Below are 23,317 nucleotides of genomic sequence, written 5' to 3'. Positions count from 1 at the left end.
GCAACTTTTCCTTTAGCACAGCACTACGGCCAACTAATTCGCCAAACCTGCTATTTTGGGAAAAAAAAAAAAAAAAAAAGTCAGACAAAAAAATTCTCAATCTCCCCTCTCCTCTCCTCTCCTCCCCCCATGTCTTCCATCTCTTAGATGTCACACGAGGGACGCCCATATACCTCCACTAGTCATTTATACAATATATCAGTATATCCCGGAGCCATGAAATGCAATAACAAAGGTCAATAAAGTACCCCATCTCAGAAGAAGTTGTTTGTACTGACAAAAATAAAATACAGCTGTAATACAATGTCAGCGGCAGTACACCGCGGCCTGTCGCTGCGGACCGGCAGCGCCACGGAATATCAGTTCGGCAGAGACGGCAGAGATACACACATTTCGTCTTGACTCGCTCCTAAAGTTAATAATTTATCTGAAGAAACAGCGTGGAAGTGAGAAAGACGTTTTTTTTTTGGGGGGCTGAAAAAGCGCGAGGGAATGTACAAGTGCCTGCGTCCGTTTTTCCTTCTTGTGTCGGCAGTTTCCTCACATACAGACGTCGTCCATTATTCACCAGAAAGATCTAATATTCATACCTAAATGAACGTTGTTCTATAATGTAGTGTGAACGAGGGAGAAGATGGCACTTTGGGACGGGAGGTCAGGAGGAGCGGAGGAGCGGAGGTGCAATGTGTGAAGGCAAGTCAAAGTGAGCACAGGGAGAAAGTGAAGTGCCGTGAAGATGTCCCCTCCTGTTTTTCCTGTGGATGTGGACAAATGGAGACCTGTCCTCCCAGTCACGGCTGCTGCCTGTCACTTCAGAGGCTGGTGCGGGGAAGCAGCGCTGTCTTCGCTACATCGTTTCTCAGTTATGCGTCACATTCTCACCACTTCTTTTTTTTTTTTCCCCCCTTCCACGCTTCGATGACTTAATCTCCTCTCTTCCTCCTACTCATCATCTGTCTGTGTGTCTCCATGCAACAGCCCTGGATTCTGACTGAAGGTAACTCCTTCCCTCCTCCACCTCGCTCGCTCCCGCTTCAAAAAGGGCCGTCTTCTTGGAAGGAGAGGTGGACTGGTGTGAAGTTCTCACCTTATATTGAGCATCTTTTTAAAAAAAAAAATCATATCAGAAGAGTTGGACTGGTCATAGTTTTGTGATTTTTCTTGCGATTCATCACAGGTCGGTGAGGACTAACTGCAATGAATTGGGATTATTCGAAAAGTGAATTAATTACGATCAGAATTAATCGTGATTGATTGAGATAAATCAATTTTTAAAAATGAAAATAAAAACTTTTCGTCCATATATTGCTGCAACAAAAAAGGCAAATAACAACAGGAAGATGTTTGTGTTTATCTTGAAGTCCCTTATTCGTCCCAACATGGGACACTTCAGTGTTAGTCTTTGCATCCTACCCAGACTTTCACGGGAGGCGCCATTAAATATGTGCTTTCTCTCGTGGGCTCGAACCCAGGACCTTCTGTGTGTAAGGCAGATGTGTAAGAAACCGCCATCCAACTGATGGAGTTAAAAATGTCAAGAAAAATATGCAAAACTAAAAGCAAAAAAAAAAAAATCTCAAAATTCATCTTTATAAAGTTAGTGAAAGTTAGTCATCACCGCGCATCGCCCACTGGAATTCAGAGACAAACAAAGTGGAAACAGGCTTCCGTTCTTGGTGATTACAAGCAAAAACAGTTAGAAACCTCCATTTTAAAAGGTCACTCTGAATGTCATTAACTGAGCAGGTTCATATCATCAAACAGGAGCGGCGTTAGGTAGAACCAGACACCGAGCAACTTCATTTACTTTAATTGTCCCACAATTTGTGACTCACTCTGATTCCTGGAATTAGACCACGGATATTAGTCTGCCATCCAGTTCCTATTTCAGGAGGCATTTTCATTGTGCATCAGGAAAACAAGCGCGGCCTAATAACACGCCGAAAATAGCAACTTTCAATGGTGATGGTGATTCAGACGGTGCATTGTTTTGGCGTTGCTTGTCTTCCCATATGCATTAGGCAACCACCCCGGAGCCTTTTTAGATCGGTGTACCAGAATGATAATGTTATTATCAGACCATTTTCCACCATCAGCGAACTGTGGAAATGAGTCTGGCTTTGTGAGACATCATCTTAAAGATCATAGATGTGCTTGTAACGCATTATCTAAACAGGTTTTAACATTGTTTTCAATTGCTTTTTATTTCCACAGGACAGACGACACTTTCGATTCACTATACGTTACGTCGGAGTCGCGAAGGCCAGCAGTTGTCAGACGAGGGCGCCGTCTCAACCTGGATAGTTTATCACAAGGTACGATATTAAAAGTGTCCTTAGAGAAAGTGTACATAGAGAAAGCATTCAAACCAAGACCATCAGTTACCACCGGGGATCAAACCTTTGATCATGTCGCTGTAAGGCAAGAGCATTTGCCACTTCACCACCGTGTGGCCCCCAGAGTCTGTGTTATCTTCTGGTTTCTCCGGTGTTTTCTCCCTTTTTTTTCTTCATCCTCTGTTGGCGGATTTAAACGGCTAACACCTCGGAGGAGTTTTCTCCCTTGTTTTTCTTCATCCTCTGTTGGTGGATTTAAACGGCTAACACCTCGGAGGAACTCCTCAGTGCCGCAAACACATCACTCTACTAGTTCAAGAGTCAACCGCTGACCTTCATTTTAACAAGGTCAACAGTTCTAGCCCTGGGTCAACTAATGATCTAACCTGGTTTTGTATATTCTCCTTGTGTTTTTATGGGCTTTTCTTCAGGTACCGCAACCTCTTTAGGTTCATTATTCACAACTCTCAGAGGATGCAACTCTCACCTGAATATATTTTGACAATTTTAAATAAAAAAAAAAAGAGAAAAAATCGAAAAAACAGTGAAAGACTAGTATTTTCAAAATAAAGTAAGTAATAGAGTAAGAGTAACCACGGCGATGACAGGGTTTGCTCGAAATACTTTTATTTATCAAAACAAGGCTGAAAAACAGAAAACAATAAATTATTTTTGCAAAGTTTACAGAATTTTTTTCCAGCAAGCCGAAGCTCACTGTGTTTGGTTCGGAGGTGAAATCTCAGTCACTGATGGACTTACAATTATTCTGTTGACAAAACGACTGACATCTCTGTGGACCTTTCAACGTTTTTGTATATAACAAATCCTGATCGGGAAGAACATTCGATGGACAAATAAGCAGCTTATTCTTTAACCTAAGAAAAAAAGAACTTCCCCCCTCATCTTCCCCACTTTTTTTTCTTCTTCTCTCTCTCTCTCTCTCTCTCTGAATAACTTTCCTCTGTTTTATCTCTGCCGCTCAAATTTGCGGTTTTATCTGTGAGAGCAGAATTCCGGTTAGTTGCTGGAATGCCTGGAATGTTCCCGGAGAAATGGGCTCGGCTCAGCGGCCTGATCAGTCATATCCTGGGATGTGTGCAAAGTCAGTGTGAGGAAGGAGGAGGGTGGGGGGGGGGGGGGGGGGAATGAAACTGGAATGACAATGGAAGCGTGAAAATATTCCCAGGTTTCCATGCGGGAATGTTGGCAAAAAAAACCATCAAATAAATGAAACTAAATGACGACAGTTTTTGCACCGTTGGGAGTGATGGAAACCCCTGAGTCATAGTGTTGCCGTGCAGCTTAGTTCATATCGCCTGAATTAGACCTGTTTGTTGTATAGCTGTAAGGCAGTGGTTCTCAAAGCGGAGGGTGGGGCCCCCTCAGGGGGGACGGAGCTATTGCAGTTGAACTGCATCGAGGTAAATGATCGGTCCTCGGACGTTTGCAAAGTGAGGGTGGTGAAAGATGGGGGGAGATCGTGCGGGCGTCAGAGACGGGGTCAGTGAGGAGGAGAGAGGCAAAAAGGAATGGGTGAATGAATCTGGAAGGTATTCCGGAATTTGGGAATGTTGTCAAAATTAAAGAGCTCTTTACGAGCCGAAACACGACAAATGCGTATAAATTACTACAGTTTTTGGACAATACGTAGTACTGGAATCCTAGTGGGCACAGAGCTGTTGCAGTTGTGATGCGGCAAGGTCCATTCCTTAGATGGCGGTGGTTCCCAAAATGGGGGGGCGGGTCCTTCCAGGGGGCACAAACTAATACAGGGGGGGTCAACAAGCTACTTCATTTCCATTTCATTTTTTTTCTTGATTTATGTCACATTAAGAAACTTCACTGGTTGGCAGTGTTTTTTTTTTTTTTGTATCAAGGAGAACAGTTGTTCTTGTTATGTTTTAAATACAGTTCAGTGAAGCATTGAAGCAGAAGCCGTGAATTGTCGACGGGGGGGGGGGGGGATGGTGGCGCTGCTGGACAATGTTAGGAGCCACTAGTGCAAGGTGATATTTGGTTTGCAGTGTCTTCAATCTCTTTGCTTGTGTATCAAAGCAGTGGTTCCCAACCCCCGGGGCCGTGGACCGGCACTGGTCCAGGGATCGATTGGTACCGGGTCGCACAGAAAAAAATGCATAACTTACATAATTTTTTTAACATAGAATCATATGCATGTGTGTTATTGGCTTAACGTGTATTATTATATTCAGAAAACACCGGTCCGTGGCGCCAATAGGGGTCGGGGACCGCCGCGTTAAAGTACAGTCATACTTGCAGACACAAATACACACATGTAGTTCCATTTCGACTGTTGTTAATCATCATTTTGTCGGCATACAGAGTGCAGCGCTTTAAGCACTTTTAATGCAAGTGGATGTCTATTTTTGGAGAAACAAATGTTTGTCCAGAGTGAATTCCTAGTAGTAAAGTGAACATATGGTGTTTATTTGATTATGAAGAAAGTCCGAGTTGGGAAAAGCCATTTATGAAGTCGGTCTTTGCAGAAATTAGGATGACTCTTTCTGAGCTGCTTTTTTTTTTTTGGTAACGTCTCTGCCATGCTGTTATATTAGGAAGTCTTTTCTGCAAAATAGGAACCCCACAGTTCCAGATGCCCCTGAAGCTCTGGGGTGTTTCAGCGGGGAGGCTGAGATGGACACGAGCACTCGCACGTTTCGTGGTGCACGAGGAATATCTCGTCTATGACCCAACGCACCCGCGGCTTGCGATGGTAGCGATGCGCGGCGACCTCCGGGGCGTACTTGAGCACCTGGAGGAGGCAAAGCGTAAAAAAAACGAAGAATGAGGTGAGGGAGAGTTTGAACTGTTACGTTGTACTACTACAGTATTGACAAAAGTATAAATTATATCTCCAACGTAGCAGAGGACCTTACACTTCAAATCCTAAAGAGAAGCATATTTAAAAGACATCATTTACAGCTACAGCTGAACTACATCAATAAACAGAAGTAAAACACACACACACACACACTACCCACTGTGATGGATTGAACCTGTCACCAGAAGTTGACATTGAGTTAAAGAGGAAGAGATTAAATATAGATTAGATTGTATAAATAGATTTTTTTTTTTTTTTTTTTTTTTAGAAAGCAGAAATTTTAAAAGCCATTTTTTTTAAATTTGTAATAACAAACCACTGCTCTGGAGTTAGGATTTTATATTGACTAATACTTCACTTGCAGAGTACCTGCAAGTGAAGTATTGTCCAGCAGACGTTACCAGACCAAAGAATACAGGATGGAAGAGAGAGAGAGAAAAATATCACAATCTGATTTGCAACCTCTCAACACTTAAATTTTTTAAATTTTTTTAATGAGTATTAAAGTTAATAAATGTTGTATTTCGAATTTTGCAGTTATTTAATTTTCAGACAGCTCATGTAAAAATATGACTCTTATTTTGTGGCAGTCAGACAAATATACGGCTAATCCTAGTCCTTACCCTAATCCAGTGGTTCTCAATTATTGTCTGTCATGCGCCCCCTTGGGGACAGAAATGTTTTCACGCCCCCCCTCCGACCCACACGCCTGCAAATTGAAATACTATTGAGAACCTGATAACGTGTATATTTTTATCTGTACAAACCACTGTATGAGTTACTGCCCCCTAGTGACTGGAGGCTTGTTATCCTTCAAGCATTACAGCAGTGGTACCACTTATGTCCAGCGTGCCATATTCCACTGCAACATCACCGTGCTACCCCAGGGGGGCCCCGCCCCACTATTTGAGAAGTACTGCTCTAATCTGATCCCAATTCTAATCATAACTCCAAACTGAATCTCAAACCCTAACCTACCGTCGCATTCAGTGCTGACGGGCCAATTGTCCCTAGAAATATATTTCATTAAAAAGAAGAAGAAAAAAAAAAAGAATCAAAGGAAATGGCAGTAAAGAGTGCGCAGAGTGATAAAAAAAAAACCACCGGTGCACTGAGACTGATAGTGGAGAGACCGACGGGCCCAACAGAGAAGAACTTTCAGAGGAGCAGCAGTGAGAGTGTGTGAGAGGCAGCTGTGCACTGCTGCTTCATTGTTGATGCAGCTCCTGCCACTGCACGCCCAATTTCTCCGACTTCTCCCTGCCTTACTGTGCATCAGCAACGCTGACTGACTGACACACAAACACAAACACACACGCACGCACAATCACAATCTTAAGCCCTCTTCAACCAGTCACTGCTCATTTTGAATGTTAGCTTCTTAGCTTTGGGAGGGACCGCTGCTTTACTTTCACAATGAGGTTCCTACAATGAAGTTTGAGTCAAAAGTAAATTCACAAAAAAGTCAAAAATTGAATATATTCTACTGTTGTGTCATACCAGTAATCTGGGAATGTAGTGAAAATGTACATATATGTACGTTTACGTACATATATGTACCGTATTTTCAGAACTATAAGTCGCACTTTCTTTCATCCTTTGGCTAGGTAAGCAAGTCTTATACTCTGGTGCGACTCCTTTATTAAAATGTATAATTTCACCTGTTTATTTTCTCACTGACAGCCGCTAGAGGGCACTCTAGGCTTGTGTACCAGTATCTGCTAGTCCTGTACCACTGGAGATTTACATGATCGTTATTTTCACACTGACGGCCACTAGAGGGCGCATGGGCGACTTATACTCCGGAGCGACATATAGTCCAAAAAATACGTTATAAACGTATGTATATGTATATACATTTAATGAACATGTATGTTTAAATAAATATATATTTATATTATATACTTATATATATGCACATATATATGTACATTTATTTATAGATATATATGTATATATATCTGGGTTCACCTATTTCTTTTTATTTATTCAGTTCATCTACCAAATTTATAATAAGTTCGCAAAAATAGCTGATTGAATATATTGCAGTTCATTGCGTTAAATAATAGCAAAACTAAAGATTTATCGCTCGTTCAACCACTAATAAACCCAATAATTATTAACTAACATGTAATATCCCGGTCATTTCAGTTGACCCTTGGCCGCTCGATACAACAGTGATAGCAAGCAAGCACGTTTTCAGTTGACCCTTGGCCGCTCAATACAACAGTGATAGCAAGCAAGCACGTGCGTGTGTGTGTATCCTTCGCTCGTACCTCGTGTAATTTCGTCACCGTCTTCGAGGCCTGACACGTGCAGCCATTGTTCCAATTATCGGTTCCACAGCCGCAGTTCCCTCCGCAGCGTTTGACCAGCAGACATCGAGGGAAAAAGACGGTGTTGGTTGTCCTCAGCTCCTCTCGCAGGTTGACGGAGTAGTTGCGGGGAGTGCAGCTGTACCGCTTGACGTCATCGTAGAGTCGGTCCAGGTCGACTGCCCGAGCGTAAGAGAAACGGAGGCATGATTTTGTTAAAGTCTACAAATACATACCAGTTATTAACTCTTCTATCTAATAGCATCTTTTCCCAGAACGACTGGTTGGTTTTGTATTTACGTCTCGGTACAAACAGAGATGTCAATCAGGACAGAACGTAACAGATGGACAGAGGAGGACCATGCTACGCGTGGTTAATTTTCCTCCGTCCAGACGACTGTCAGAAAGACAGAGTAAAGGCCAGCGGGGGAGCAGGTGACACTGACTGATTGTAGATTGTATATTGTTTGCATGTGGCCTTTTGTCCTGACTCATGACTATGGAGAAAAATCACCTCTAGAATCCACCGATGACCTTCGGTGACTGGTTTGGCCTGCGAATGAATCAAAGCTAATTCCCAGAGAACTGAACTGATTTCGAGACACGGCGATGATCAACAAGACTTCAAGTTCCTGCTCAGGCACGGAAAATACATTTGACTCCACTCTACAATTAATAAACTAGACCGTGTCGACCAACATAAAGTGCCCTGTGGTAAACTTTGTGTTTTGTTTATGTTTGTATTTGCTTCCAGCAGCGTGTTTGACATTTAACGACCTTTCGAGAGAACTTGTTTCCCCAAGTTTCGGAGGATTTTTTCTCGCCTTCGCCGGATCATGGAAATACTTCCTATGACTTCAGAACGAGCAACCCCCGACAACCAACATCACTATGAGGGTATGTCAAAAAGTTCTTTGACAAATTGAAAAAAAAACCCCAGTAATTCATGAAAATTCTTTGCATCAAAGGTCTCCAGATATTAAAAACATGTTTTTGTTAAATAGAAATACTCTAAATACCCTGTAAATATTTTTTTCATTCTTAAAGGACCAATTAAACTGCTTAATAGAAAGATCACTGAAGGGCAACATTATTATTGACATCTAATCACGGACCAGATGTTTTGAGTTCGTGGGCTGTAAGTGGTCCCCGGGCCGGGAGTTTGAAGCCTCTGCGCTAAACACTTTTGAAAGTGATGTTTCCATCAGATATTCCTCGTTTGTAGAATTCTGGGGAACGACACTCGGACCAGGTCACAAGAACTGGAATCTAGTTCCTTTCAAATGTTAATTCAGTTTTTTTTAATAGTTTTAACAGGTTTAAAAAATGTCATGTTTGCTCTGATTTCATAATGGTCCACATCAGAGATTTGGAAAACCTGATCACTTTAACGTTAACAAAAAACTGTTAAAAAATACACCCTTTAAGTATATTTTCGCTAAAACGTATATGTAGCATATTGTATTAATTGGTTTTACTAATTATTTTTTAATAATTAAAAAAAACTATTGATACGTTTTCATGGCCTATACCAGTGTGTCTTCAACCTCGGGGTCGCAACCCCGCATGGGGTCGCATGGAATTCAAAAGAGTTCGCCTAAAATATCTAGTAAATGATAATTAAAAAAAAAGATAAAAATATTTTTTCAACAAATTACTATTCTTTGTAAAATTATGATTTAAAAAAAAAAAAAAAAAACACCAGACGCGATCTCAAACCACTGTATTCTCTCACTTTCATAAAAATAAATTAAGTACAAATGAAATGCAGCATCTAAGTCTGAGCCGGCGCATCTTGATAACGTGACTGCACAAGTCAAATAAAATAAACAAGTCTTTGCAGTCGTGACATATTGGTGATGTCATAAGGAGCCAAAAAACTTGGGAATCACAGCACTATACAGTTTTCTGCTACAGTCTTTAAGTCCAGACGACACCGACTGTCTGAAAAAGAAAAAAAAAAAAAACCTTATATAAATGCACTTGTTGTTCAGTATAATTCATCCCTGAGGCCAAAACTAAGAACATGGAATTTTCCTGTCAAAACAACATTAAAAAGAATGATAAAAAAAGATAAGTCCCGACAAGTGTTTACTTAACTCAAGTCAGCGGTTGCAATAGTTGCTCCTCAGGCAAAACTTAATATGTGGTTTTAAAGTTGTGAAATCCCAGCTACTTATTTGTGCAAGATGATTTTGCCTGGGCAGAAAAGTCGGCGTGTGTTCTTAGAGAACTAAAGGAACGTACTGGATCCACAATCAGTCTGCAGACAGCATGAAAGTGTGACTCATATTGTGCTGTGATCGGAGGAGAAAGAGAGGGGAAGCAGACACTTAACTCATCAAACAGTCGAGACCCCTAACCTCTAAACATGGAGGTGCATCAGAAGAAAACAAAGTGATTACAGCGCTGATTGTCATGTACAGCTGTGCAGGAAAGTCCCAGACAGAGTGAGGACCTACAGAGTCCTAGGTGCTGAGGTCACGCACCGTGACACATATGTCCTTATTTATACAGTGATATTAAAGTCAAAGCAGCGGCACTGAAAAGAAGATTAACGAGTATATTTTTTACTAAAAGTAATACTGACTAAATTATAGGCAATGAATGTATTCAACTTTAGTTTAATATTTGACTTGAACCTCGTTGTGTAGATAAGACAAACATATTTCTGCTGTTTATTTATTACATTTTTAGGCCGTAAACATTCAGGTATGAATTTTTGTTTTTGTTTTTTTATGTTTTTTTTGCAGCGTATTTGGCATTTGTGTTTTTTTATGCTTTTTTTTGCAGCGTATTTGGCATTTGTACTTGTACAAAATTGCACTGCAAGGCTCAAGAAGCCTTGCATTAGGTACTGCATCCAGGTTATAAGACTGTAGAAAGGCTTTGACTGTGATATATTTACATTTAATTACAATTTAAACTTTTGTGATTTATTTTTTTTTTAATTTTCTCAACAACATCCTCCATGCTGTCTTTTTAAAGCACTCGACGTCATACTCTATACACACACACGCAGCGCAAATGATAAAAACACAACAAATTCTAACAATTAAATATATCTATATACTTGTTGGCCTCATACATACAAGAACACAATGAGAATGTATTTGCACATTTACCTCTACATATGTAAATGCACACGTACTGTATATTTATATTTACATATACACATACACAGACAAACTGACGAATTTGTTCCAAATGTTGTTAAAGCAAAATATGTAAAAATATTAGGGATGTCCGATGATATCGGCCGAATCATATTATCGATCCGATATTAGCATATTTTGTAATATCAGTAAGAATCGTTATCGGTTTTTCCTCTGATAATAAAAACCCGATAATGCCTGGGTTTCGCCAAATGTTGTGGGCTCTAAAAATAGTGCGAAGCCCCGGCGACAGACCAGTCAGATACCAAAGAACTCTAAAGAATTTTTTTTGAAACACAAATTGCAGTAACTCGTTCTAAACTCCTTTATTCCTCTCAACCTAGCGTCTCCAAAAAAACGCCATTTCCTCCTCTCACTTTCTTCTTGCACTCTCTTGTCCTCAATCACTCACTGACCACACCTCCTCACTCCCTCTCCCATAGCCTTAACTGTTAACCCCTTCATAACACACGAACAGAACATTACAAACGATAAACAAGCCTCTAGTCACTAGATGGCAGCATTGCAGCTCATTTTATTCATCTATATTGATAATCAAATGATTATATGCAGAATGATGGTGCGAGAACACAACACAAACAGTGGTTTGTAAAGATAGATAAATAAATATTACCAGACGCTCAATAACAGTGGTTTGTAAAAATAAATAAATAAATATTACCAGACGCTCAATAGTATTTCAATTCTGTCCTCTAGGGGGCCAAAAAATAATCGAGAAACGCCGTTTTAACCAATCACTGCCCCACTATATGGGTATCGGGGTTGATATCAGAATCGGAAATTAAGCGTTTGGATAACATCGGCAAAAAGTTGATATTGGACATTCCTAATAAATATAAATCAAAATATATACACATATACACACATGCATATATACATATACCGTTCAAGTTTGGTTCTGACTTCAGTTTCTTTTTCTTTTTTTCATTTCGTGTCACGATCAGACCAGAGCTGTCCTTCAAAGGTAACAGAGGTGGATGTGTGTGTGTGTGTGTGTGTGTGTGTGTGTTAATGAAAACAAAGCTGGGCTGCTGACTCTGGCAGATTTCTGCTCGGCTGCACAGACTGAATTTCCAATTAGAGGGAACTGCACTGGTGGAGAGTATCAAAGATCCCCGGCACCTCAGTGGAGCGCCGCTGCACACTCTCACTTCTCTCAACCGCAGCTAGCTCGTGCCAGTGGAGCACGTATGCTTCGATAAATACGGATAGATTTGCTGTCAAGCTCAAATATTTACTAAAGAACAAGAAAAGCCCCCCGAGGGGCGAGGGGCGTAGAAAGATAGCAAAGAAAGAGAGGAAACACACAGGAGGAGGAGGCTGAAGGAATGGGATTGCGAATAATTAGATATGGAGATATTCACACGCATCCTTGAGCATATTCTGGGGCTTGAATGACGTGTAGTTTAATAAGCACCGAAACGTCTACTCTGGCTGTGGATCCCGAGGAAAAGAGAAAATCTATTGCCTGTGTGACTGCGGGTCACTGACACTGACTTCTCAGTAAAGAATTGCCTTGAACTGCTGTTGCCGTCTCACCTTAAATCTGCCATGGGCTCATTATTTGAACCCCAGCAGGGGCAACGGTTCATGTAATGAAGCGACAACTCAGGCGCCGAAGTTACGTCATATGTTCGTGGAGGTTTATTTATTCGTTTGTTGCAAATCATTTACGTGGACTATATATATATATATAAAAAAAAAATAGGACGTTTAAATAAACATAATAATGTGCACAAAGACTGGATTGGATTGAATGGACCGCATGGATAAACCCACAATGTTGACCCTCTGTGTTTGTAAATCAAGATGACTGTGATGGAACGCTAAATTAGCAATTAGCTCAGTCCCAGTCATCAATGGTGCAGTTTGCATTTTATATTAGGCTGTGTTTAAAAAACATATTTCTAAAGAACCACTTTTACGAGTTTACCTTCTGGACTCACGTTTGTGGTTGTCATTGACCTTTCCTGACCTCCATTAGTATGAGGAGTGGCCTTCGCTTTGACCCCCTGTGTTGGATCATTACGTTTTTACGGTAGCCGAAGGAGATGGACCGAAAACAATTTGGCGGTTTAATGAAAGTTGATCGGAGTTGGTGAATGAAAGGTGACAAGTGCCACCTGTTGGTAAAATGATCACTCGTAGCTCAAGGCGAGAACACGATCAGTATGCGTCTTCAATCCCAAGTTTGTCCAATGTGTGTCCACGCGTTTGCACGGATTAGGTTAACTGGACAATCCTAGCCAAAGATGGGTGCACATTTTGACTTAAAATTTGCGATGGAATAAAAACAATGTTGTTGATCACTGGAATTCCACCATCGGAGGTCTGTCTCTTTCAGCCCCGGGGGAAAGTGGACGACAAAGCGATCAAATTGACCGACATTGATCGCACAGCAACGTCCAAATCGATACACTGACATGCGTGACGTCCATATTCACTTCCGTTTGTAACGTCACGTCTACAGGGCCCGGGAACGTTCACATCGCCGAGTGTTTAAAAATACGTATAATGTGAAACAACGGCGCAAAAAAAAAATCCCTGCAGTGTGAACGTGGCCTAAGACTAAATCATGACCCTCTCTCTCTCTCTCTTCACTGCAGTGTTCATTGATTTTGCAACGGACACTGTGAGGACGGACCGCCTGCTGTTTGAGATTTTCTTCAAGGTCAAGGCATTCATTCGTGGTCTCAGCTCTTTTTCCAAAAAGAAATCTCTTCTGTGAAGCATCATAGCATCCATAGCACATCGGTAAAACAGAATTTAAAATTCTCATCTGATATTATTTTCTGTCGTACTGTACACCCACTAGGGGGCAGCGTTTTGTTCGCGCCCCCTACCCTTGAATTGAAATACTACTGAGAACCTGATTATATGTATTTTCTTGTCTGTACAAACCACTCTATGAGTTGCTGCCCCCTAGTGACTGGAGGTTTTTTTTTATCATTAAAGCATTATAGCAGCACCATATTCCATTGAACGCCTCTCACGCCCAACTCCCCCGCCCCAGACAGCACCCCCCCCACACTGCATAGGTTTAATTCAACATGTCTAACAGCGACCTCCTCTCCCTCTTGCCTCCTTAATCGACCTGTAAAATCAAACCAAAAAAAATCCCAGACGCAGGGTGACTATGTGTAACGTCTGAAACTTCCTGTTCAGACTACTTCACTGCGTTTGGAAGTGCTTGGCTTCAGTGTTAAATTTAATGGAAACGCCTTCATAATAAAAGCCCCAAAAACATTTTCATTAGCCTCCACTCGCTTTTCATTAGTAACTCTTCAGCAATTATTACCTTCATTTGTCCTGGACCTAACCATCATCTCAAGAATATGGTCACGGGCAAAAAAAAAAAAAAAAAAAAAAACATTAAATTACTTTCTCATAGCTTAATTGATTAAATATATCCCAGACTGCAGACCTGCGTGGGGCTTGTTAATGGTAAACGACGTTCAATTCTGTCCGAATTTAAATGAACTGCTTTACCTTTGTTGTGCCTGCTGGCCAGGTGGTAGGCCCTGGATATGTAATGTAAGTGTGTTTGAGTGTAGATGCTGTCCAGCTCCTGTCTCCACGTGTCTGGGTTGAAGGATCTCAGGAGCTGCTCCACAGTGTCAAAAGCAGCGATGGTCTGGTCCAGATCATCCAGCGATAAAGGAACTGCCGTGACGGGGGCCTGCATCTGCCCTCCAATGCTGTCCTGCAATGAGCGGAGGACCATAGGTCAAGGTGATGTGATTACAGCCGCGCTTATTTACAACTCAGGCTCCAGTTATTCATCTCAGGAGTCGATATGTGCAGCAGTGCATGGGTTTTTTGATGTACTAATTGGTACTGTGGTCAGTATTTATGTATTTCGCTAAAATCCTGTTTGGTGGAAAATTCAGCAAAATGAATTCACTGTCTCTTTGGATATTTATGGATCTGTGATAAGATTTAAAAATAATATTTTTCTGGTGTGGCAGGTATTCCTTCAAAATGACCTAAAGTTTAGTAAAAAAAAAAAAAAAAAAAAGACAGACGTTATCTGATCTTAAAATCAGATGCTTTTAATTGTTTGGTATATGTTCATTATTTTATTGTCACTTCTTTTTTTTTCTGCGCCGATTTCAGTTCAATAATGACAATCTCTGCTGCTTTTTATCTAGATGGACGACAATCACAATCAGATGCTGACAGCATGGGCTGCCATTACCAGCACCGACCTCCATCTCGGCACGAGGACAAAGGTAACTGATCAGGAAATCATCACAGTCACAGCAGAGACTCGTAGATTGAATCCGACCTGGGAGCTGATCTACACAAGTGAAATTTAACCCATAGTTTGAGCGTTTATTGTTATTCTTATTTCTACATGACAGTATTTCAATCTCAAACTCCCAGCTCTGGCACCACTTCTGGTTCGCAAATGCCCCACAGGCTTGATTTTAAACTAATACACTTTTGTTTGCTCTGTTGTTTTGTCGTATAAATCGCACCAGCCAAAAAAATGCATCGGCCAAGTAGAGTGCCCTCTAGTGGTTGTCAGAGTGAAAATAACATACAAGTACATTTTCAGTGATGGAGTAGCAGATACTCGTACACGAGCCTAGAGCGCCCTCTAGCGGCTGTCAGTGTGAAAATAACGAACGTGAAATTATATATTTTAATATGTAAGTTGCACCAAAACTATAGACCAGGGGTCACCGACCTTTTTGAAACTGAGAGCTACTTCAAGGGCACTTATTAATACAGAGAGCTACAGACTTCAAACAAACAATGTAATAATAATTAGTTCTGGGACATACAAGCCAGGTGGCATCGTCACTGCACCCATTTGAATATCGTTGCAGGTGTAACTGATTCAAAAAGGACAATAACACTACATTTTCTGACCCTCTTGTTCACTAGTTTTATTTCATTTTATTTGAAGAACTTGCTGACCCCTGCTATTATAGACCATTACTGTCACCATCCTGAATAGTTTGTACTTTGTAGAGTAAATGTTTAGGATCTCAGAAACATCATCATGAGATTGAAAAACACTTTTTTTTTTTTTTACATCAACTGTAAATAACAAGAAACTCCTTGAAATATAATGCAGGAAAAACCAGAGACGAAAAAAAAAAAAAAACCAACACTGTGCGTGACAGAAACACACACTAATGTATGTGACGTAGAGCGCACATGGAACACACACACACTCAAGTGAAGTCACTATGCATCCGTGCACATTAAATGCCATAACGCAGTGAAGGGTAATTATCACAATCATGCACGTGATGTCACTGGAGTAAAAATGACACTCATTACATGTACTTATTAACATATTAGTCCAAGGAAGCATGTCGTACTGCATGGCCAGCTACTGTACATGCATGATAAACACAGGCGCTGTGACAGATCAGTATAATCTGTGTGGGAGGGTGACGTCGGCCCACATTACCCTGGACTTTTTTTTTTTTAATTCTGTGTCTCTATTTGCTACGCAAATGAGGGCCGTGGGGGCCAGGGGTCACGTAGCAGAAAACCCTGCGCATTAAAGCAATGTGGGTTTGGAATGTTGACATATGAATATCATTAAAAATAAATGCTCTAACCATTCGATGTGGGCATGCATCCGAATTGGATTTTTTTTTAATAACATGTTTATAAAAGGAAAAGACCTTATTGATCCCACATTACAAGGCACTCTTGTGGAAAAATGAACGGTGGGTGAAGCAACACAGAAATGAAATGAAATAATATACTATATATATATATATATATACATATATATATATATATATAAACAGATTAAAAACTAGAAATAAAGTACAAATTCCACATTAAAAAAGACACCAATAATAGCAAAACCACAAACCATAGTATACACCGTGTACATGTGATACTGTAATAAGGTTGTATATTACAGTTTATTACATTTTTATTGCATTATTATTCTACTGATAAGACAGTTGTATTTAACCTTGGGGAGAAATTGTGATATGTTACAAGCTAAAAAAAAAAAAAAAAAAAGTTAGGAACCACTTGGATAAGACAATAATTAATTATTGTTCCTCCAAACACATAGGAGTGGGCGGTGCTTTACACCTCCAAGCAGTCAGGGAGTTTCTTGGTTCTTGGTTCTTGGCCCAGCAGGTGAACTGAACCAGCAGTAATTCGATCACTAGCCTGTACGTTTTTACTTTATTGTGACTTTTTTTTTACACGTATGTACAGACATTTCGAACAAACTGAAAAGCTAAAAACATGGTGTGTGCCCTGGCCTGGCTGCCACTAAGCTAACAGCTAAGCCAGTGTTTACTTTTTTCGAGGGTGAATTATTGATTTGTGAGGTGTTCTCGGATGAAATATGCATTGTTACACAAATGCACGTTTGCATAGATGCATGACCTACCGACATGAGTGCGGTGACGGCTTCCCAGTTGTTTTTGGCTGCAGGCAGCGGGGCATCAACCTGCGGGGAGGCAGGGCAGAAATGAGAAATATAATTCATTATAATATTAGATATATTAATTATATATATATATAGTTATGATTGTAGGATTTCATCCGTTTCCTTTGGGAAAGAGCGTCATAGAAAAAAGAAAAACCCCAGTTTGACCCCCTCGCTGCGCCTTCAAACGTCGCACACCGAATGTTCAAATGTGCTGTAATCTGACTTTACCACAGACATTCAGCTGTCTGCCTGTCTAACTGACGGACTGTCAGTGTGTCAGCAAATCGGCGAAGAATTTCCAGAGAGGCTGGTCACAGCATGTCAGCCAGGAATGTGTGTGTCTGTGTGTGTGTGTGGGAGTGGGAAAGATTGAAAATGTGCAGGTGTGCCAAATATGTCAGTCCAACAAGTGATTATCCCTCAAACGTGCTTTGACCAGTCAGATTTTTCTCCCTCTCTTTCACAAATACACACACACAAACAAAAGTTTTACTGCATTCTCAAATATCATCTCCGATCAAAACTTTCAAGACGTTCTAAAGAGCCCATCGTCCGAACGGGGGCCTGCGGCTGGATTCAAAATCAGAAGAGAAAATATTGTGTGGTTCCCAATATAAAAACAACAACTGAGACTTTTTAAAATGATCAATTATTTTGGACTCCAAAAACACCAGGGTGAAGGAGAAAATATCCTCACATTGTCTCTTTTGTGATAGCACGAGGGTGTGTGTGTGAGTGTGTGTGTCTGAATTTAATTGAGCTGACATTGAAGACTGTCGGTCAGGAGGAATGTACTCAAACACTTAACGCCCAACCCGACCAGCTGTGAATGAGATCAGAAGGTTTCCTGTAAGTGAGAGGGTGTCTATAGGGTCATCTCTCTCTCTCTCTCTCTTTCTCTCTCTCTCTCTCTCTCTTGATTCAAGTCATGTTTACAGATTCTTCTTCTCCTTTCCTTTTAAGGCCAAATACTCCACGCTGGGCACATCTGGGCCACTTAATGGGGATGTGAGAACCCAAACATATACAGTTATGGTAACCTGAGGTGACCTCTGAGGACTGACCTCACACTCATCTGTCACCGTGACAAATATTTACTCTCCGCTCCTCTTTGTGGCATCACACGAACCCCGCACCTACTACAGATCCCAGGGTAGATCAGAGGTTCTTCAAAATAGGGTCCATGGAACCCAAGCGGTCTCTGGATATTGTTAGTTAATTAAGAATGTAAAAATCACTTCTTATATTTCTTGCACTTTTTAAAATGGAAAAAATGAAACATTTGGATGAAGAGTTTATCAAACGTGTTTTTGCCTGTATTTCTGTCCGTGTTCCATGTGCACGAAATAAGTTCGAAACGCATGCTAATTAGATTGCGAGAATGTTTTCTCTGAGATGTGAATCTAGTAATTGTTTTTTAATCATTACTTTCAATCATATAGGTCCCAAATGTTAATGACATAAATAAAAATATATATTTAAAAGAAGAAAAAAAAACAACTATTATTATACTGAGTTATTTTAGTCCCAGTTGATTTAATAGTGGGGACAGCGCAATATTTTCTCTTTGATCCTCCCAATTTCGGGGTCCGGTCGCAGGCTGGATTGGACAGTGCAGTTGACCGGATTGAATCCGTGGGCTACCGGTTGATAATGACTAGTTCAGAAGAAGCTCGATTTGTCATTTATGCTGAAATGTATTGACGTTGATCAATAAAAGTCACAATAAATCAATAAGGATTTATTGTGACTTTTAGTGATCTTTTATTAATCTGATTAATCTGCATCCTTCTTGTTACTATCATCACCAGTACAGGCATGGGCAAACTAAGGCCCGGGGGCCGCATGCGGCCCGTTCATCTTTTTAATCCGGCCCGCTGAACTTTTCCAAATTATATAATTTATGTATGTTATCATTATACTTCTGCCTTTTCCTTGCAATACCCATGTTTCCCCAATAGGTGGTGTAGAAAATTTTAAAAACATTTTAGCATATTAGCTTTTATGCATGACTTTTACATGTCATTTATCTTAGTTCACATGATAGTTCAAATGTACAGGTCCCGACAGTATAATGTGTTTCTCTTGTCAAAGGTAAACTATAATATATAAACTCAAAGTTTTGTCTTTAAATCTTGTATTTCAGACGTTATTACTCAGTGGAGCGGAGGAAACGGAACATTATTTACGGCGGAGTCCGGTGGCGACGACACCAGGGAACTGCCCTTCCCGACCCTCGTTTTGGACAACAGAGCCACCGAGGAGTGCACCACGTGGGTAGATGGTAAGTAAGGCTGCGGCGTTTCCCCGTTGAGTTTTACCCTGCATGACTAAGGAGCCCATTTACAGCCAGAATACGCACAGGTTATAAATAGAGAAATCACATGGGCTTCAGTTGTGCAGTCTCATCTCTCTCTCTGACTAAGCCCATTTTCAATTGAAGGCCAAATGCTTTCCTGTTGGGATGGACGGGTGGAGGGGGGAGGCACAAAGGAAGAGACGAAACGAAGGGTTTACGTATTCCTGTGTTTGGATTTCTTTTTATGTGCCACAGTATTTACACTGAATGTGAAATATCAGTAGGAAATAAGAAATAGCTGACCAGACTTGGCTCCTCCCACTGCAGAAAACCTCAGCTCCCACTTCTTTCCTTCTTTCAATAAATCACAAATCTTAACAATTACAATAGAGAGAAAAATCATTCTTAACATTCAAGGAAAAAAAGTATTTTTATTTTCACCTATCTTGTAATTCTTCCATTCTTTATCCTAACTAATAAGTTATGTCACGATGCATCATGAGTCGATTCAAATGCGTTATGATTCGCATGCATTTTTGAAAAAGCACCATAAGAAGTGCGCTGCGTTATCTTAAAAAAAAAAATCCTTGCGATCACACACTCCAGTACAGTAAGTCAGTAGGCTGTGAATGTTTGGGCATTTCCTGTATTCTAAAACCTTCGGCCATTTGCAGTTCAGAGGAGAGGAAAGATGAAATGCTGTTCTGTTTGTTTTTTTTTTTTTTCTTCTGGACTTTACTGATAGGTTGAATGAGCAGAATTAACTTTAGCTAGTTCACCTAAATTTAGCAATTTGACTTTCTGTAAAGTTTAAATAGTAATTAACTGGAATGCGTGACAAGTGCAGCAAGTGGTAGGACGTCGTGTGTAAAACGTTTGGTGTTTGACTCCAATGTGTGCTACAGTTATGATACAGACCTCGTTTCTGTGAAGCCGCGAGAACTGAATTTCCGCAAAGCAGTGACACCATATTTATTTAATTGTTTAACGTGTATATGGAGTTTTTTTTAAACCCTCCCTGTACTGTTTACAACCCGCCCTTTACTCTATTATTAACATATATAGAGTTATATTATGTCGCTATATATCCAAAGGTTACACCTTGGAAGAAGTAGTACATTTGGGATGCATTGCATGGATTTAATGAGAAATTTATGGGTATTTATATATTGTATTGCAATTTTTCTAGAATTTTCCAGAAAATCCAGGATACAGTATACTTTATATATACAGTTTTCAAAAAGCCGCCAAGTCGTGAATCCACGAAAGATGAACCGCCAAAAATCGAGGGACTACTGTAGAATAATCTTTTTTTTTATTTATTTATAAAAAATTTTTTTTGAATTCTTATTTCTTATTTATTTACCATCTTATCCCAGTATTGTCAATTTTAAGGATATATTAATGCCTACACTAGCGGTTTCCAACCTTTTTTGGCTTCTGACCCTATTTTGACATCACAAATTTCTGGTGACCCCAGAAACATTTTAGTAGCTGTCACGTGATCGCAATCAACAAATTGCAATCAGATATTTTCATATGCTGTAAATTTATTTAAACTTGACTTTGTTTCACGAAAGTAAAAGAATACATTTTTTAAGATGGTGTTTTAATGATGATATTAAAAAGTCAAATGGTAATATAAGTTGACATAAATATTTTCATCAGTCATTTTTCTTTTATCTATTACAAGACGTTTCAGGTAACCCCATTTTCCGAGTTTGAAATGCGAACTCCTAACCTAACGCCTAACAAATCCACTGACAACCAACCGCAGTATTTTCTTGTTTTCTGCACTGATCAGACTGTCGTAGAAGAGCCACTTCGTTTTATAAAACTCAGAGATATACTCAATAAGAGGAAAATTGACCCGCTTCCAGTAAAAAAAAACTTGAAGAGCTCTGTTAGAATGCAACTTCAAACACCGAGAAGTGCTTTCCTATTATTTTCTTCTGTATTTTCGACTCGCACAAAAGGCTTTTTCGGGGATATAAAAAAATAAGTAACTGACACCTGCAGTTTTCTGAATTGGTTTTAAACGGATTTTCCTGGAAAAGGAAAAGATCAGCAGGGCCTGATTAGAGTGAATGCTTTATCATTTTGACGTTTTTTTTTTAGTCACAGTTTTTATAACTGTACATGAGAGGAGTTTCACACCTTTAACTGTAGCAATGTTGCTAATGATGGATTTCACTTGGACGTTTGACACATGCCAGGCAGTTTTTCATTAGTTTTTCCTTCCCGTTCCTGTCACATTCTGTATTTTCTCTGCTTCACTTCTCCTCCGGGCTTTCTTCTCATCTCGTCCTTCTCGCTGCTTCAAAAATGCCTCCGTCTCTGTCTCCCTGAGTCCAGGTTGTTTTACTTATTAGCTGACATTTCGATATTCATCTCAGACACCTGCTCTCTCTTTTCCTCTACCTCTTTCCCGCGCTCTGTCGTCTCTCTTCCTCCTTCCCTCTCTCTTGTCTCCTTCCTTGCTCCCTCTTATCTGTTCGACAGGTCTGCGGAGAACAAATTAGACCTGCTAAATTAAGCCGCGCTCGAACGCGGCATCGGCCCGTAGCTGAAAGGATGGTGCGTTTGAGTGAGCATGTGATGGGAAGACACAAACAGGGGGAGCTGTTTAATAAATGGGTGGAGTTGATTAAACAGGATGTGCTCCGCGCGTCGAATCCTGCTTTAAATGTACAGAAAAGTCACTGAACAAAGACAAAGCGGGACGAGCGTCTGCAGCGGAGAGATAAGGCTGATGTAGTGCAGCGCAGCAGTGGTAGGAATCAACGGAACTATCGCTGTGTCCAGTCACGTGTTTTGTGCATGTTTTGTGTCACTAATGTTCTTCAGAGCTTTCCATGGAATTCTGTTCAACTGACCTGGTGATAATGGATGACGTTGGAATGTAAGGCCTCGCTTCCTGTCTCTGCTTTACCAGTCACCAACCGCAGCATGGATTGATTAAACATATTTAAAACCGTACGAGATACAGTAGTCCCTCACTATTCCGCGGTTCAACTTTCGCTGATTCACGACTTTGCGGGTTTTTGAAACTGTATATATAAAACGTACCGTATCCCGGATTTGGATCTGCAACAGATGTCACGCGAATGGGACGACGATATGGTTCGATCGGTCCAATTTTGCAACAAAATCGACGACGTCGTGACTGCCTACAAGCTACTCTTCGACTGGAAAAAGAAGCAGCGGAAGCAACTGCCGATCACGTTTTTACAGACTCGCAAACAAGAGCCGGTTCCTGCTACTACCGCGGATACACCTTCGGAAACGGTGGAAGAGACGCAAAATCAGTCATTGGCTGCGCAGTACTTTGCGGAAATTCAGTTCTCGCGGCACGCCTTGGAACCTATCTACCGCGATAAACGAGGGACCACTGTACCTTAAATGTACCGTATTTTCCGAACTATGTCACACTTTTTTTTCATCCTTTGGCTGGGTTTGCGACTCAGGAGTGACTTCGAAATTTAGATGTTTGGTATTTTCACACACTGGCAGCCCCTAGAGGGCACTGGTGCGACTTATACTCCAGAGCGGCTCATACTCTGGAAAATACGGTAACAACCCAAGAACATGCTATTTTGACTAGCGCTAGAGCTAATACAAAGAATAAATGATTTTATAAGATGCTCACCGTTTTAAACAGAATATAAAGGCCAAAATAATAATAAAAAAAAAACTTCTCAATGTCCCTAATGTAGAGGAAAACTTTAACAACACTTTAAACAACAATACAACGCAAGCGCCACAGTGACAAATGGTTTTTGACAGCTCCCCAAAACTTTTGCAATTGTCAAACTTTTTTTTTTCCTCAGTTCAGTCAACGTTTCATATATTGCAGTAAAATATACTTCTGTATTTTGAGTTAATACCTTCAGGGGGAAAAGTTTTGGTCAAGAACCCGAGGCTGACA

At 40.5% G+C, this 23,317-nt stretch overlaps 1 protein-coding gene and 2 long non-coding RNA genes across 3 annotated transcripts in view; 2 read left to right on the top strand and 1 right to left on the bottom strand.

Annotated features, from left to right (window-relative positions):
• LOC107988516 (uncharacterized) overlaps positions 1 to 2,527 on the top strand; it is a 5,686-nt gene extending 3,159 nt beyond the window's left edge. Inside the window, exon 3 of the long non-coding RNA XR_001760014.2 lies at positions 2,215 to 2,527. This is a non-coding gene — a long non-coding RNA (uncharacterized LOC107988516). The remainder of the gene's footprint in view (positions 1 to 2,214) is intronic.
• Positions 2,528 to 3,481: 954 nt separating this feature from the next.
• The window catches only part of pdgfd (platelet derived growth factor d), a 47,631-nt gene continuing 27,795 nt past the window's right edge, over positions 3,482 to 23,317 (bottom strand). Inside the window, exons 4-7 of the mRNA XM_008309797.3 lie at positions 17,049 to 17,108; positions 14,156 to 14,369; positions 7,452 to 7,669; positions 3,482 to 5,106 (exon numbers count right to left, since the gene is read on the bottom strand). Coding sequence (XP_008308019.1) covers positions 4,972 to 5,106; positions 7,452 to 7,669; positions 14,156 to 14,369; positions 17,049 to 17,108 — 627 coding nt within the window. The 3' untranslated portion in view covers positions 3,482 to 4,971. The remainder of the gene's footprint in view (positions 5,107 to 7,451; positions 7,670 to 14,155; positions 14,370 to 17,048; positions 17,109 to 23,317) is intronic.
• LOC107988517 (uncharacterized) lies at positions 7,661 to 20,312 on the top strand. Its single transcript, XR_001760015.2, has 5 exons — positions 7,661 to 8,387; positions 13,273 to 13,420; positions 14,221 to 14,398; positions 14,818 to 14,898; positions 19,237 to 20,312. It is a non-coding gene; the product is annotated as an uncharacterized LOC107988517 (long non-coding RNA).

This window comes from Cynoglossus semilaevis, chromosome 4 (assembly GCF_000523025.1).
Source record: "Cynoglossus semilaevis isolate Cse_v1.0 chromosome 4, Cse_v1.0, whole genome shotgun sequence".
Taxonomy (NCBI): domain Eukaryota; kingdom Metazoa; phylum Chordata; class Actinopteri; order Pleuronectiformes; family Cynoglossidae; genus Cynoglossus; species Cynoglossus semilaevis.
Note: the sequence above shows the minus strand (reverse complement) of the source record. Positions and strands in the feature narration are given on the sequence as shown.